Below are 13,051 nucleotides of genomic sequence, written 5' to 3'. Positions count from 1 at the left end.
CACATAAACTAATACAATTCCATGAAAATGTTAATGCAACAAGGAATTAATTCAGTCTGGCATTACTACAGAGGCCACAGCAAACAAACATGTCCTTATGAAATAATTGTCTATGTTCCCTATTGCTGTCTGACAAGCTGCAGAATATTGATCACAAAAAAGGGAAAACGAGCCAGTTCAAGCTGCAGTGAGACATAAATACTCTTTGATGAAAAGAAAGCTATATTGCTTGGATTGCAACAGAGGTTCTCAGTGGAAATCATCAAACTGGCCATTTTATCCCTCTTGCTAAACAAAGATAGATTAAGGTGGACAGGACTATTTCCCCCTCCTTGTTTTAATGCTGGAATTACAGTTACTACAATCATTATGAGTCAGAAATCAAATGACACCAGGCAGTCTGTAAGACTTTAACATAGGATGCACTCTACAAGCCATGAACCTTGAAGTATCAGCATAAATGTGGCATTTCCAGGAGAAGAAAGTATTAGCTTTACAGTTGATTTTGCATGAGATCCTTTCTGGGGAAAAAATAGTTCCAATTGATTCCAACTGGAAAACTTAGAGCAGATTCTATTTATTTTGTTGTCCCTTCCATATTTTGCCCTTTTTCCAAGAATTTAATGGTCAACAATTATTGGACAAAATAAAATATTGCCCATGATTTCTTACTGGAGTTCACTGTCACCAGATGTGGAAATGATCATTAGTTTAAGTAGACTTAAAGAAGAAAATTTCATGAACAATGCATCTTTAAGTGGATCATGGGACTTTCACATCCAGGGACAATCTGTCATTGAGTATCAGTTACTACAGAACATCAAAAGATCACATGTGCATGAATACCTTTCAGTTCTTTCCATCTGAAAGGCAACTATGGGAATTGAAAAAAACTGAGCCAGATACATCTGAGGCTGTTAGCAATAGCAGTAGACTTATATACCGCTTCATAGGCCTTTCAGGCCTCTCTAAGCGGTTTACAGAGAGTCAGCATATTGCCCCCAACAATCTGGGTCCTCATTTTACCCACCTCGGAAGGATGGAAGGCTGAGTCAACCCTGAGCTGGTGAGATTTGAACCGCTGACCTGCTGATCTAGCAGTAGCCTGCAGTGCTGCATTTAACCACTGCGCCACCTTGTTATCAAGTTGGAAGATAGTATAGAAATTGTTATAGGAGAAGCTTGTACTACTATATCATTACTGGTTATATTTTTAAAGGGGGGGAATTGTCCCAGACTCAGAGCTGGTTCCAACAGGACAGAAAACGAGGAGCTCAAATGTTGCTTTGGACTGACAATGTCACATTAGATGACCAGTAAAGTTTTGGAGCAGAGAGATCATTATTTAGGAGCGTTTTATTGCTTATATTGTAGCCTATTAAATATGGTAGACTAATCAGATGCTAGGCATGATAAAGATTTCACAATCTTGTGTCAGAAGGGAAAAGAAAATTGTTTTGCCTGGCCTCATTCATGTGGATTGCATTAATTGCTTATGTCTGACAAAATGGATGATTTATTATTGAGAAGAGAACTGCATCCCACATCTGTTGTCATTATGAAAGCTACACAAAATGTTACTGAAAACAAAAATCTGTTTGATTTTTGTTTATTTCCTTTGCTTCTCATTGTATTACAATATTGGGGTAATATATTACTGGACCCTGAATGGATGTAACTGAAGAAGTAAGTGATATTAGAATTAATTTTATACTAATTACTATGACTGAATTACACACAATTAATACTGTACAACAGGGGTATCAAACAAGATTCCATTGAGGGCCGCATCAGGGTTGTGCTTGACCTCGGGGGCTGGTGTAGGCATGGCCAGGTTGGCCATGGCCAGCTTGATGTCACTCATGTAAGGGGCAGAGACACTACGGGCCAGTCCTTCGCTGTTTCCGGGATGGCCTTTGGACTAGATCTAAGCACCCCTGCTGTACAATAATAATAGCTCCAACACATTTCCAGATTTATACAACAGACAAAGCACAGGTCAAAGCACTTTTGACTTTTATATTCTGAAATTAGATATAGACAATCCTGAACCACAAAATCATCAATTAAAACTGTTGTATTATGTATTACTAAATGAAAGACACGTGTTGTCATTACATACTCTATAGTCTCTTCCATCACTACATTTCCCATTATGCATGTATAGTTGGAGAGAGAAGAGGTTGAGTACCAATGGTCATTTTTGGCATTTTTTCCTCCAACTGCTTGTCTTTCTCATATCTAATATCTCTTTCTCCTCCATTTACCTTCTGTTCCTGCACCAGAACTAAAAATATTTAAGAAAACAAAATCCAAGGTGGAGCAATTTTAATCTGCAGCACATCTGAAAGATCTCTGTGTGGTCTCATTTACCTTCCATTTCCACAAGTAGTCCATAACTTACAATCATTTGTTTAGTGACCATTTGGAGTTATAATGGCACTGAAAAAAGTGATTTATGATTTTTTTTCACGTTTACGACCGTTGCAGCATCCCTGTGGTCAGGTGATCAAAATTCAGGTGCTTGGCAACTGGCAGGTATTTATGACAGTTGCAGTCTCTCAGGGTCATGTCACATGATCAGCTTTAGTGACATGCCAAATCAATGGGGAAGTCAGATTCGCTTAACAACTGGGTGTTACAAACTTAACAACTGCAGTGATTTTCTTAACAACTGTATGAAGAAAGATCATAAAATGGAGGTAAAATTCACTCAACAACCGCCTTGCTTAGTAATGGAATTGTTGGACTCAGTTGTAGTTGTATGTTGTACTTGTTTTTCATTCCCCTGTATGGCCATTGAAAGGGTGAAAAACCAAACCAACATTGCTCATCACTTCATTTCAATCTCAATACAGTTCAATGATAGTTACCCCCAAAGGAACAGTTTTCAAGAAAGATTAAGAGGAAAATTATTTCCGCCCTACCTAAGACTGGATCTCTTTAGAGCTAAATTTAACTATGTCAATAAACCTTCCAGTGATCCAGTTAAGCATGTTGTAGGGGTCAGAGCAACAATGACTTATTTATTTGTTTGTTTGTTTGTTTAATATATTTTTCATGGCCCTACTTGTGCCACTTAAACATTTGCCTCAGCTCCATTTATACAACTGTACAGAGATTCATCCAGCTGTCCTCACAATATGCTTATTTTTTACTTGTATCACCAATGTGATACACTTGTATTTTACTTGTATCACTACATTGCTAAAACCCTGGTTTGAGATATTAAGCTATTTCACACAACAATTCAAACAGTCTTTAGGAGATGGCCAGGCTGAGCCTGAGGAAGGGAGTCAAACATATCATCAGTCATGAGTTCCTCTGTGCCCACAAGAGATCTAAGTCCATCCCACCTTGAATTCCTTCTTAACTCCCACTTATTTCCCTTGACTGTTAATAGTTCAGATTCTTGTAGAGACCTTAAGCTTGCAATAAATCCTTATATTCATTTGACCTGCCTGAATCTCTTGATTTCCACCATGATTGACAGATACAGCCTTTATGAGCTAAATAAATGATATACCTGTAGGTACTTAGATTGGACAGGTTAATCTGCTATTCTTGGCCCCCAGTAAATTTGGGAGGGCCTGAAGAATCTCCCAAAGTTGGCATTGAATTGTAGTTTTCAGTATGAATAGAGAGTAATTCATTTAACTGAATATAATTGATGTGATTTACATTCCATTAAAATTATTCAAAAGTCCATTTCTCTGAGCTCTCCTCACCTACTTTTTGAATATGACTGGCAGATGCCAGTGAAACAGTATGTATAAACCTCAACCACCAAATATATTATGTACTCTTAGGACAATAATTTTCAGGATATCTGCTTATAATGATACATTCAGTAGACAGGGAAGCAGACTCAATCTGCCTTTTCAGTTTAACATTTATTGCAGTCAATGTCCAGCTAATATAAAAAACAAAATTGCACAAACTATATGATAAATCAAAATATACAGCATGCTGTCATGTTAGAAGAAGTAGCGGGTATGGGTATATAAACAATTTGAAATATATCACCTGGCCAAGATTTGAACTTAAGTTGTTGTTAATATTATAATAAAATAAAAATAATATTACTTACCTAGTTTGGTGAGACAGGGGGAATAGAGAAAGAGCCAAAAACATCCATGGTCCACAGAGAGGAAACTCTATAGAGAAAAGAGGTAAACACATTTTACTGAAAACGCAACAAGGAGTTTTATGGTATTTAAGAGGACAAGACAATCAGATTTAACTCAGCCATATTCTAAATTATACTTGCAAAAAACATAAGGTGCAGCCAAGACGTTTAATTTTATCTAAATATCCTATAAGGAATAAAGGGCTTACCACTGTTTTCTGCCTATCACAATGAATTTGCTATTCTATTGACATATGCTATAAATTTAATTCAATATTGTGGTTTAGATGTCTCTCTTGATAAATTTCAGTGAAAATCTGTGCTAAGAAGAGTTGAGCTGTTTCACTAGTTAAAGAGTTTGAAAGGCAGAGAGAGGAAAGGAAAGATGATAATTAAAACAATGTTCATGTAAATCCATGCCATAATAGTTTCTGGGGCTCATTGCCTGGATGTTTTGGAGGTTAAAAGGATTTGATTAGTTTTTGATCATATTGTACAAAAAAAAGTTTATCTTGGTTTCCCGCAATATTTTCTTTGTTAGCTCCAAAGATCATGATCTGTGCTTGTCTGATTTCTTTTATCTGTTCTTGTATTGTAGGCATATTGGAAATAACATCTGTGGAAATTGGAGTGGTGGCTGTTAAATCCATTAACAGCAATTATTATCTTGCCATGAATAAGAATGGCAAAGTCTATGGATCTGTAAGTACATTTCACTTACTCATATCTAGCTTCTTCTGTTTGTTTTTTACACATACACACACGCACACCAGTGGTGGAATTCAATTTTTTTTACTACTGGTTCTGTGGACGTGGCTTGGCGGGTGTGGCAGGGGAAGGATATTGTAAAATCTCCATTCCCACCTCACTCCAGGGGAAGGTTACTGCAAAATCCCCATTTCCTCCCAATCAGCTGGGACTGATAGATGGGGCAGAGAATAGATGGGGGCGGGGCCAGTCAGAGGTGGTATTTACTGGTTCTCCGAACTACCCAAAATTGCCGCTACTGATTCTCCAGAACTGGTCAGAACTTGCTGAATACCACCTCTAATATAGACATAAGATACATAGGTTTCTCTACCTAAAGGACTTGCAAGGCAAGTTATTATATATAAAGAGCAAATCCCACTGATAGATGTTACTATAGTTCCATTGTCAGGCAATCCGCTACCAACTGATTGGAAGACACTCATGATTGAAACCTAGATCTTCCACATGCAAAGGGAATGTTATTCAATTAATTATATTCCATTATTTCAAGCTATTATTACCCCTTTCCCTCTATAGCTCAGAAACATGGAACATTTTTATAGGTTTCTTTTGCCTGTAGTAGCATAAAACTAATGTTCATAGCTCCAATAAATATTTTCCTTTTTTTCTTGGATTAAATAGCCCCCAAATAGCTGTATTTAAACTTCACTCTGTCCGTAAAAATAAATTCTGCCCTGATAACCAAGTTATAAATAATGTGGACATCCAGCTACGTTATTGTCTATCTATATACTACTAAAACATGTAACCTTTAACTGGGCAAAACAGAGCAACCATTTTTGAACTTTTTTAGGTAACTTAAAAAGTCATGATTCCCATGGAATGGGAATTTGACAAATTTTATAAAACATTTTATGAAAAAAGATTTTAGATAAAAATAAAGAATAAAGAATAAAACAGTTTATAACATAATATGAAATGTCATAAAACATTTCATCTGCTAATGTTTGTGCTATGCAGTTCGGCATGGGCTACTTTCAAGGCAGGTACTTCTCTGGGGAATGGGACAACTCACCACTGCCAACTCGCCATGGGACAACTTGCTATGGCCAACTCACCATGGAACAACTCGCTGTGGGACAATTCAACAATTCAATTAATTATTAAATTAATTGAATTTAATGATTTAAAATAATTTTAAAAATAATTTTAATTATTGTCATTCACACTTTATTTTGTCCCTCCTTTGGTATCCTTTAATGATTCTATTTGACTGTTTCTTCTATATTAGTGTAAACCTTGTCCTATGGTGAATTGTCCCACAGTGAATTGACTGTGGCGAGCTGTCTATGGCGAATTTGCTGTGGTGAGTTGACCATGGCAAGTTCTTGTAGACCTACATCTCTGAATATATCCCAACTTTTCCAGATAAGGTAGCACATTAGAAACATTGTCATCATTGAAGACCTTGAGGAATCTGATGAGGAAATATCTCTGAAAAGATGATACAAAAAAATCACAGATTGCCTAGGTTAATAATAAAAATAATGTCAATACCCGCGAAAGAAAATTCAAGTACACACTTAGCTTTCCTTTTCTATTTTTTTAATCCTTTTATCAAGCTTACCCTCATGGAAAGTAGTATAATATCATATGATGCAACATTTGGATTGGAAGACAATTCATACAACCTTCAGTTGTCTATTACCATGAGCCAAGGAGGCGCAGTGGTTAGGGTGCAGTACTGCAGGCCACTTCAGCTGACTGTTATCTGCAGTTCAGCGGTTCTAATCTCACCGGCTCAAGGTTGACTCAGCCTTCCATCCTTCCGAGGTGGGTGAAATGAGGACCCAGACTGTGGGGGCGATATGCTGACTCTGTAAACCGCTTAGAGAGGGCTGAAAGCCCTATGAAGCGGTATATAAATCTAACTGCTAACTGCTGTTGCTATTGCTATTATCCTAGGAAATGTTTTAAAAAGTAAACAAACAAATCAGATTCACGGATCTATTTCTATTATTTTATTCCCTTCTGTATTAGAATATATTTAACTGAACCCACAATAGCCCAAAATTCATTTCATTCCAATTTAATCAGACATTTTTCCTGGGAAATTTGTCAAATCATCTGATTTATATGAGCTTTGAAATCCAATAAATCCAAAGGGTGCTTGAGTGGGGGGAAAAACTAATATAGAATGTATGAAAGATTTGTTCATATTTAGTTTAGATCTTCTAATAAAAACCAGAGTCACTAATTTTTGTGCAACTTTACAAATAGGAATAATTTCTTAAATGATGTTGCACATGTACCACTTTCACAATGACATGGTCCAATAAATCACGTTTTAACATTTATATAATTCATTATATTAATAATCCTTAGCAGCCTTTATAAATTAATTTGCATTATTATACTCATCTGCCACACTCGGTAAATCAGATTTGAGGCTAAGAGATAATAATTTTCTAAAACTACTTGCTAAATTTATGGCAGAAGCAACATATTTACAAAGCGGACTGAACAAAATATGACTTTTATTTCTGCATTTTATTTTGTTTATGATGTGAAAATTGAAAATGTCCCAGAGGTGGGATGTATCACATGACTAATTAAATTGATTTGTTGCTGCATTAGTCAACAACATCCACCTGGTGAGTCTGAAGAACTCCAAAATTATTTTTTACAAAAATGAAATCTCTCAAGATCATTCAATATTATAGAAACTTTGGTGATCTTGCATGAAGTCTTGCAAGATTTCTGAATTCTCACATGACATCAAATTAGATGGACATCGCAGAGGATAAGCGAACAATAAAATTGCATGTTGAAGTTGTTTTGTATGCATGATATATATATTAAAAAGGGATGAGGCTTCGATCATGTGGTTGTGTCTACCATCTTGACTTTTCTTAACCTCACCCCCAAAAACTTCATCATATAAAATATTGGAAGTGAGATTTCCAAGTTTCTTAAGATTTGACTATCCATTAGATTTTGGCCATTTTAAAAGGCATGAAGGAGGTGGCTCTCTACAGTTAAATCTGAATTTATTTGTAGTGATTGAATATTCTAAGAAAAACAATTTTCATTTGGATGGGTAGCTATGTCACATATATCAATCTTCTAATAAATAATAGGTAATTTATTTCCTTTGGTTTAATTTTAATTTACATTCAAAGAAAAATAATGTTTCATGTTTATTTAAAATAATTTTTAGCATTGTAGTGATTCAGTTTTGAGCCATTTGAAAAGACTCTGGTCAATGCACCATCACAAAAATAGGGATTAATTTATTCAGCAACTTGGTTACAGAATTTCTACAATTTCTAAAGGAGAGGTTTGGTTTTTCTTTGAAAGTAATTTCTTTAGTTTGATGTACTAGTTAAACCACTTCAGCAATTCTTTCTGGGAGTGATAAACAGCGCAACATAATTTTATAAGTAAAACAATACATGTAATAGATTAATCTGGTTGTCAACTTTAAACCGAACCTGGCAGCAGCCATTTTTCTGTTCCACAGTTGCCACTTTTTAGTTGACTACACTGAAGTTCTAGAAGGAAGATTGTATCTCATAACTGTCCAAGCTCCCATATATAGCAATCAAAAATATCATCCTTGAAATGGCACCGCATTCCCCTAGTGTTTGTATAAATTTACCAGAGATTTAATTATTCTTTTCCCACAACCAAACAAGGACATTCTGCTAAAAATATTCGGGTTTTTTCAGAGGTCATCATGTATGTTTAGATCCACTCTGATCTCATCTGCTATGATTGTCTAGCATTTAAATCAAAATACTGTGTTAATTTGTAAACTACTTTCCTACTTAGGGCTCTGGCTTACGCAATATTCTGTATAAAATCCATAATTATGTCAGATTTCTGCGAAAGTTAAGATTCCTACTAAGACTTTCTAGGGTAGTTACAGAGAGTTATGATAGAGGTCTTTGGCTTTTACAAGCTGATGGATACACAAAATTGCCTCAATAATTTTTTATTTAATTATTTTTCAGCACAGCTTTTTTTTAAAAAAAAAGAGTTTAGGCACTAGTATTCATGATAAATACAATAGTATTTATGATAAAAATACAATATTTCTAATATTTGTCATATTTTCTCCTGACAAGGAAGATAGAGATGCTATTTCTAGAGATGAAAACAATAATAGCAAAAAAAAAACTACTTTGGAAGAATGAAATTAAATCTGTTTTAAATCCATGCATACATGGTAGAACTTGTTTCCTAGATAATTGAATCAATTCCCAAAAGTTCTGAAATATATTTCAGAGCCAGGCTAGAGGAGATTTTAATTAGGATTACAAGGAATGAAATTTTACTTGAAATTGACCAAATCTCCATCATCCATATAATAATGCATAACTGGAAGAGATAGTTTTAATATGTTGCATTGTCCTTATGTTGGAAATTGTTTGTCCTTCTCCCCCCCCCCCTTTTTGAACTGTGAGCCGCCCTGAATCCCCCCAGGGAAAAGGGCGGCATACAAATAAAGGGAAAATGAAAAATGAAAAAAAAATGAAAAAATAGTGTGAATCAGATTCTGAAATATAGGAACTCAAATAATTTTAGGACTGTACTCTTTAGCATAATTTAAAAGTGTTTAATGTTTTAGAGAAATTAAATTTGTATTTGATTTATCCTTCACTGAGTCACGTCACAAGTCAATCACTTCACTAATTCTATATGCTATTTCACTTATAGTGGAGAATTGCTAGTAGAGAGTTATCTGAATGACTTTAAAACCCTTCTTTTTTTCCTTCTCAGTTCTTCCATCTTGTAATAGAATATGTCAAAATGTTCCTTCCATAATCAATAGCCACTTCTATTCCTAATTTCCAAATTCCCAATTATTTGAAAATGTATAAAGCACAATTTTAATGAATGTAGAGTCTAAATCGATATCAAATCCTATGATAAAAGTGAGCTTCAAGTTGAGTAATGATTAGAGAAGAGTAATCACACTGTTTTTGAAGAGTTTTAACTTGTATACTTTTAAAGGTGGCTTAAGAATCTCCATGGCTTAGTATGTTTATTGTGCTTGCTAAAAAGAGAGCATAAAATATGTGGAGAGGGAGAAAGAGATTAGTGGTGTTTCTTCATTATAGAAATAAAAGCATATCCTTATTTGTTATTCAAGGACCACACTTTGGGATTCACCTTTGATGTATGTCTCTGTCTATCTGTCTCTCTCTCTCTCTCTCTCTCTCTCTCTCTCTCTCTCTCTCTCTCTCTCTCTCTCTCTCTCTCTCTCTCTCTCTGTTTCTCTCTCTGTCTCTCTCTCTGTCTCTCTCTCTCTCTGTGTCTCTCTGTCTCTCTGTCTCTCTCTCTGTGTCTCTCTCTCTGTCTCTCTCTCTCTCTCTGTGTCTCTCTCTCTCTCTCCCTCTCTCTCTCTGCATGTCACTTAGAAATGGTAGATCTATGAAATGCTGCCTGTACATTCCAGGCAGATGCGCCATGAGTTTGCACACATTTTACTTTGAACTTCTTTGACACATTGATGCTGCTGCTGTTTCAGCAGCACAGTGAGAATGTATGCTATACCACTAATACTTGAAACTCAGTGGCTAGGCAAATTATCTTATTCTAACATGTGCCCTGCTTGTTTGTCACATATGTTTATCAAGCAAGAATGATACAAACAAGGGAGAAGAAATATTTATTGTGAGCTTTGACAGTTGGGTCTGAAGATCCCTTTTCAGAGGCAAAAGAAACTTACCATTTTTGGGCAATGACCACTCTGGCAAACAGGATATTTGACCTTTAGGTCTGAAGCATGTTGGGCCATAAAATAAATGTTTGCTTGGGTACTTTGATGACCATCACTAGCTCTCTGTGCTTTTGGCATCTATCCCGTGGTTCAAGCCTTGATGGTGCATGGAGGGATAGAACCCTACAGAAAGAATAGCCACCATATGTATAAAAATCAGTTCTAAACATACCCCAAAATTATCTCCTTCTTTCGATTGTACTTAGTGGTCTTCATTTCCTCACCTTCTGATATTTCTGTCTCTCTGTGTTTTGTTTTTTTCTTTTCATACAGAAAGAGTTTAACAACGATTGCAAACTAAAGGAGAGGATAGAAGAAAATGGATACAATACGTATGCCTCATTCTCCTGGAAAAACAATGGAAAGCAAATGTTTGTGGCTTTGAATGGGAAAGGCGGGACAAGGAAAGGACAGAGAACCAGGCGGAAAAACACTACTGCTCATTTTCTTCCCATGTTAGTTGACCCACAGATGAAGGACTTCTTCTACTGATTGCAGCTGAACCAAAGATTTTGTCAGGAATACCTTGTACTCCTCTCAAAAGGCAAAGGCAAAACAGAGCAGATGTCTGTTTGACGGAAAAGGGGAAAAGGTCTTCTACTCTCTGTTGCATTATGAAGTACCTCTAATTAGCTATGTGTCATATGCTATAATCAAAACACAAGCTGGATCAAATGGGATCAGAGCTTTTTCCAACGCAAGAGAATTATGATTATTATTTTTTTATCTTGCCGGTAGAACTGAAAGGATATGAGACGATGTATGGGGTGATGTTGGGGAAAGTTATTTATGGAATACTAACTCAAATCAAAAGAACTTCATTCAAGCTTAATGATCCAATGAACAGTTAAGCATTGACTGTAAGCTCATGGGTCATATGCAGAAAGAAGAAAAGATTTTGGAACGGTCTCATATGGAAAAGATGAATAGGATTAAGAAATATAAGCATATTAAAGTTGTTCTAACAAAATAAATAGTATGATTCCCCATCTCTTTGTATGCTAACGCTATGCCTTTGTATTTCTCCCTAAGTTATTTATTTAATAGGATGTTAAATATCTTTCTTCTCTTTTTTTTGATTGTTTGAAGGATTTTCTTAGTTGCTTCCTCTCGCATAATGGTTCTTTTCCTGCTGTCTATATTCTTTGCAAGATTGACAAAGTCAAACCTTGAAACCTTGCCCAAATTTCCATAAATACAGGAAGAACAACACAAAAGAAAAACATGGGATTGTAGATTGTGTTCAGTTGTGTTCCCCCCCTTCCTCCCCCCCCCCCCTTGAAACTTGTCTTTTAAGATTTGCACTTAAAATTGATAGGATCAGAAACGAATGGAAATGGCAACCGGATCTGTGTGCATTTTATCAACATCTTTGATTACTGCTCTCCTTACAGATCCAAAACTTCCTATATAAGATCATCTACAGAGTTTTGCTACTGTTTTGAAGTGGGCAGAATTTATTTAGATATTCAAATGTCATTTAATGCCTGACCCCAAAAGTATTGAAATTGAATCAGAATAATTATCTTTTCTTTAAAAAAAAAACAGTCATAACTATAGGTGTCCATGTGTTATACCAGTGGGTTTTTTTTAAAAAAAAAAATCAGCTGCTTTAAAATGTGTGGACTTTAATTCCCAGAATTCGAATCTTAACATTGCTGAGGATGAGAAAAGGTATTTATACTAATGCAATTTCTTTTCAGAAAGACATTGAATTAAGTATATTGAACTGATAACATCTGAGCAGCTATTCATTTACATCATCACACCCGAAAAAGTAAATAGAAAAAGCCATTCCTTTGACTGTAGTCTGTTTCAGAAAACAGCCCTGAAATACATGGTGTTGAAAATCACATCTCGATCTAAATAAAATTCAATTCAGGATAGTTTCAAATATTGCATAGGAGTTGCAGAAGGGAAAGGAAAATGCATTGTATTTAACACTATCAAACCCAGTGCAAAAGCCTATTCCACAAACCCCTGAAGATTAAGACTAAACTCCTTTTATCTCTGCAGAAAATGTACACTTTCATGCAATGACTAGAACCATGTGCTATCTCCTGTGTAGTGTTGAAAGCTGCCCAGGGTTCTCGAGCATGTCAGTTTAAGATGTCTGTACTTGGTTCTACTAAAATCTTACCATTACAAATGAGAATAACCCTTTAATTGAAGATAAAGAATTGGCTGAACATCAGATGTGAGCGTTCACCTTTACGTAGGTGTGCTGATTGTCAGTTGTATCCCTGGGAGCCTTGGTTAAAAAGTTTGAGAAGTAGCATCTCAATTGATGGTGCTGAAAACCTGGTAGAAAGGCGGGTAGAAAAATATTGGGATTATATTGACCAAATAAGTGGCTGTTCCCTTTTTTATTTTGGTCATTACTTGCTGTTAATTTTTAATACAGGGGTGGTTAATCCACGAAT

At 35.6% G+C, this 13,051-nt stretch overlaps 1 protein-coding gene across 1 annotated transcript in view; it reads left to right on the top strand.

Annotated features, from left to right (window-relative positions):
- FGF10 (fibroblast growth factor 10) overlaps positions 1–12,047 on the top strand; it is a 91,654-nt gene extending 79,607 nt beyond the window's left edge. Inside the window, exons 3-4 of the mRNA XM_087715472.1 lie at positions 4,728–4,831; positions 10,902–12,047. Coding sequence (XP_087571598.1) covers positions 4,728–4,831; positions 10,902–11,120 — 323 coding nt within the window. The 3' untranslated portion in view covers positions 11,121–12,047. The remainder of the gene's footprint in view (positions 1–4,727; positions 4,832–10,901) is intronic.
- The last annotated feature ends 1,004 nt before the right edge of the window (positions 12,048–13,051 follow it).

Source organism: Thamnophis sirtalis, unplaced genomic scaffold, assembly GCF_051295495.1.
Source record: "Thamnophis sirtalis isolate CommonGarterSnake01/CBP01778 unplaced genomic scaffold, rThaSir2_p1.2 scaffold_5, whole genome shotgun sequence".
NCBI lineage: Eukaryota > Metazoa > Chordata > Lepidosauria > Squamata > Natricidae > Thamnophis > Thamnophis sirtalis.
This window is presented reverse-complemented; position numbering and strand designations above follow the sequence as displayed.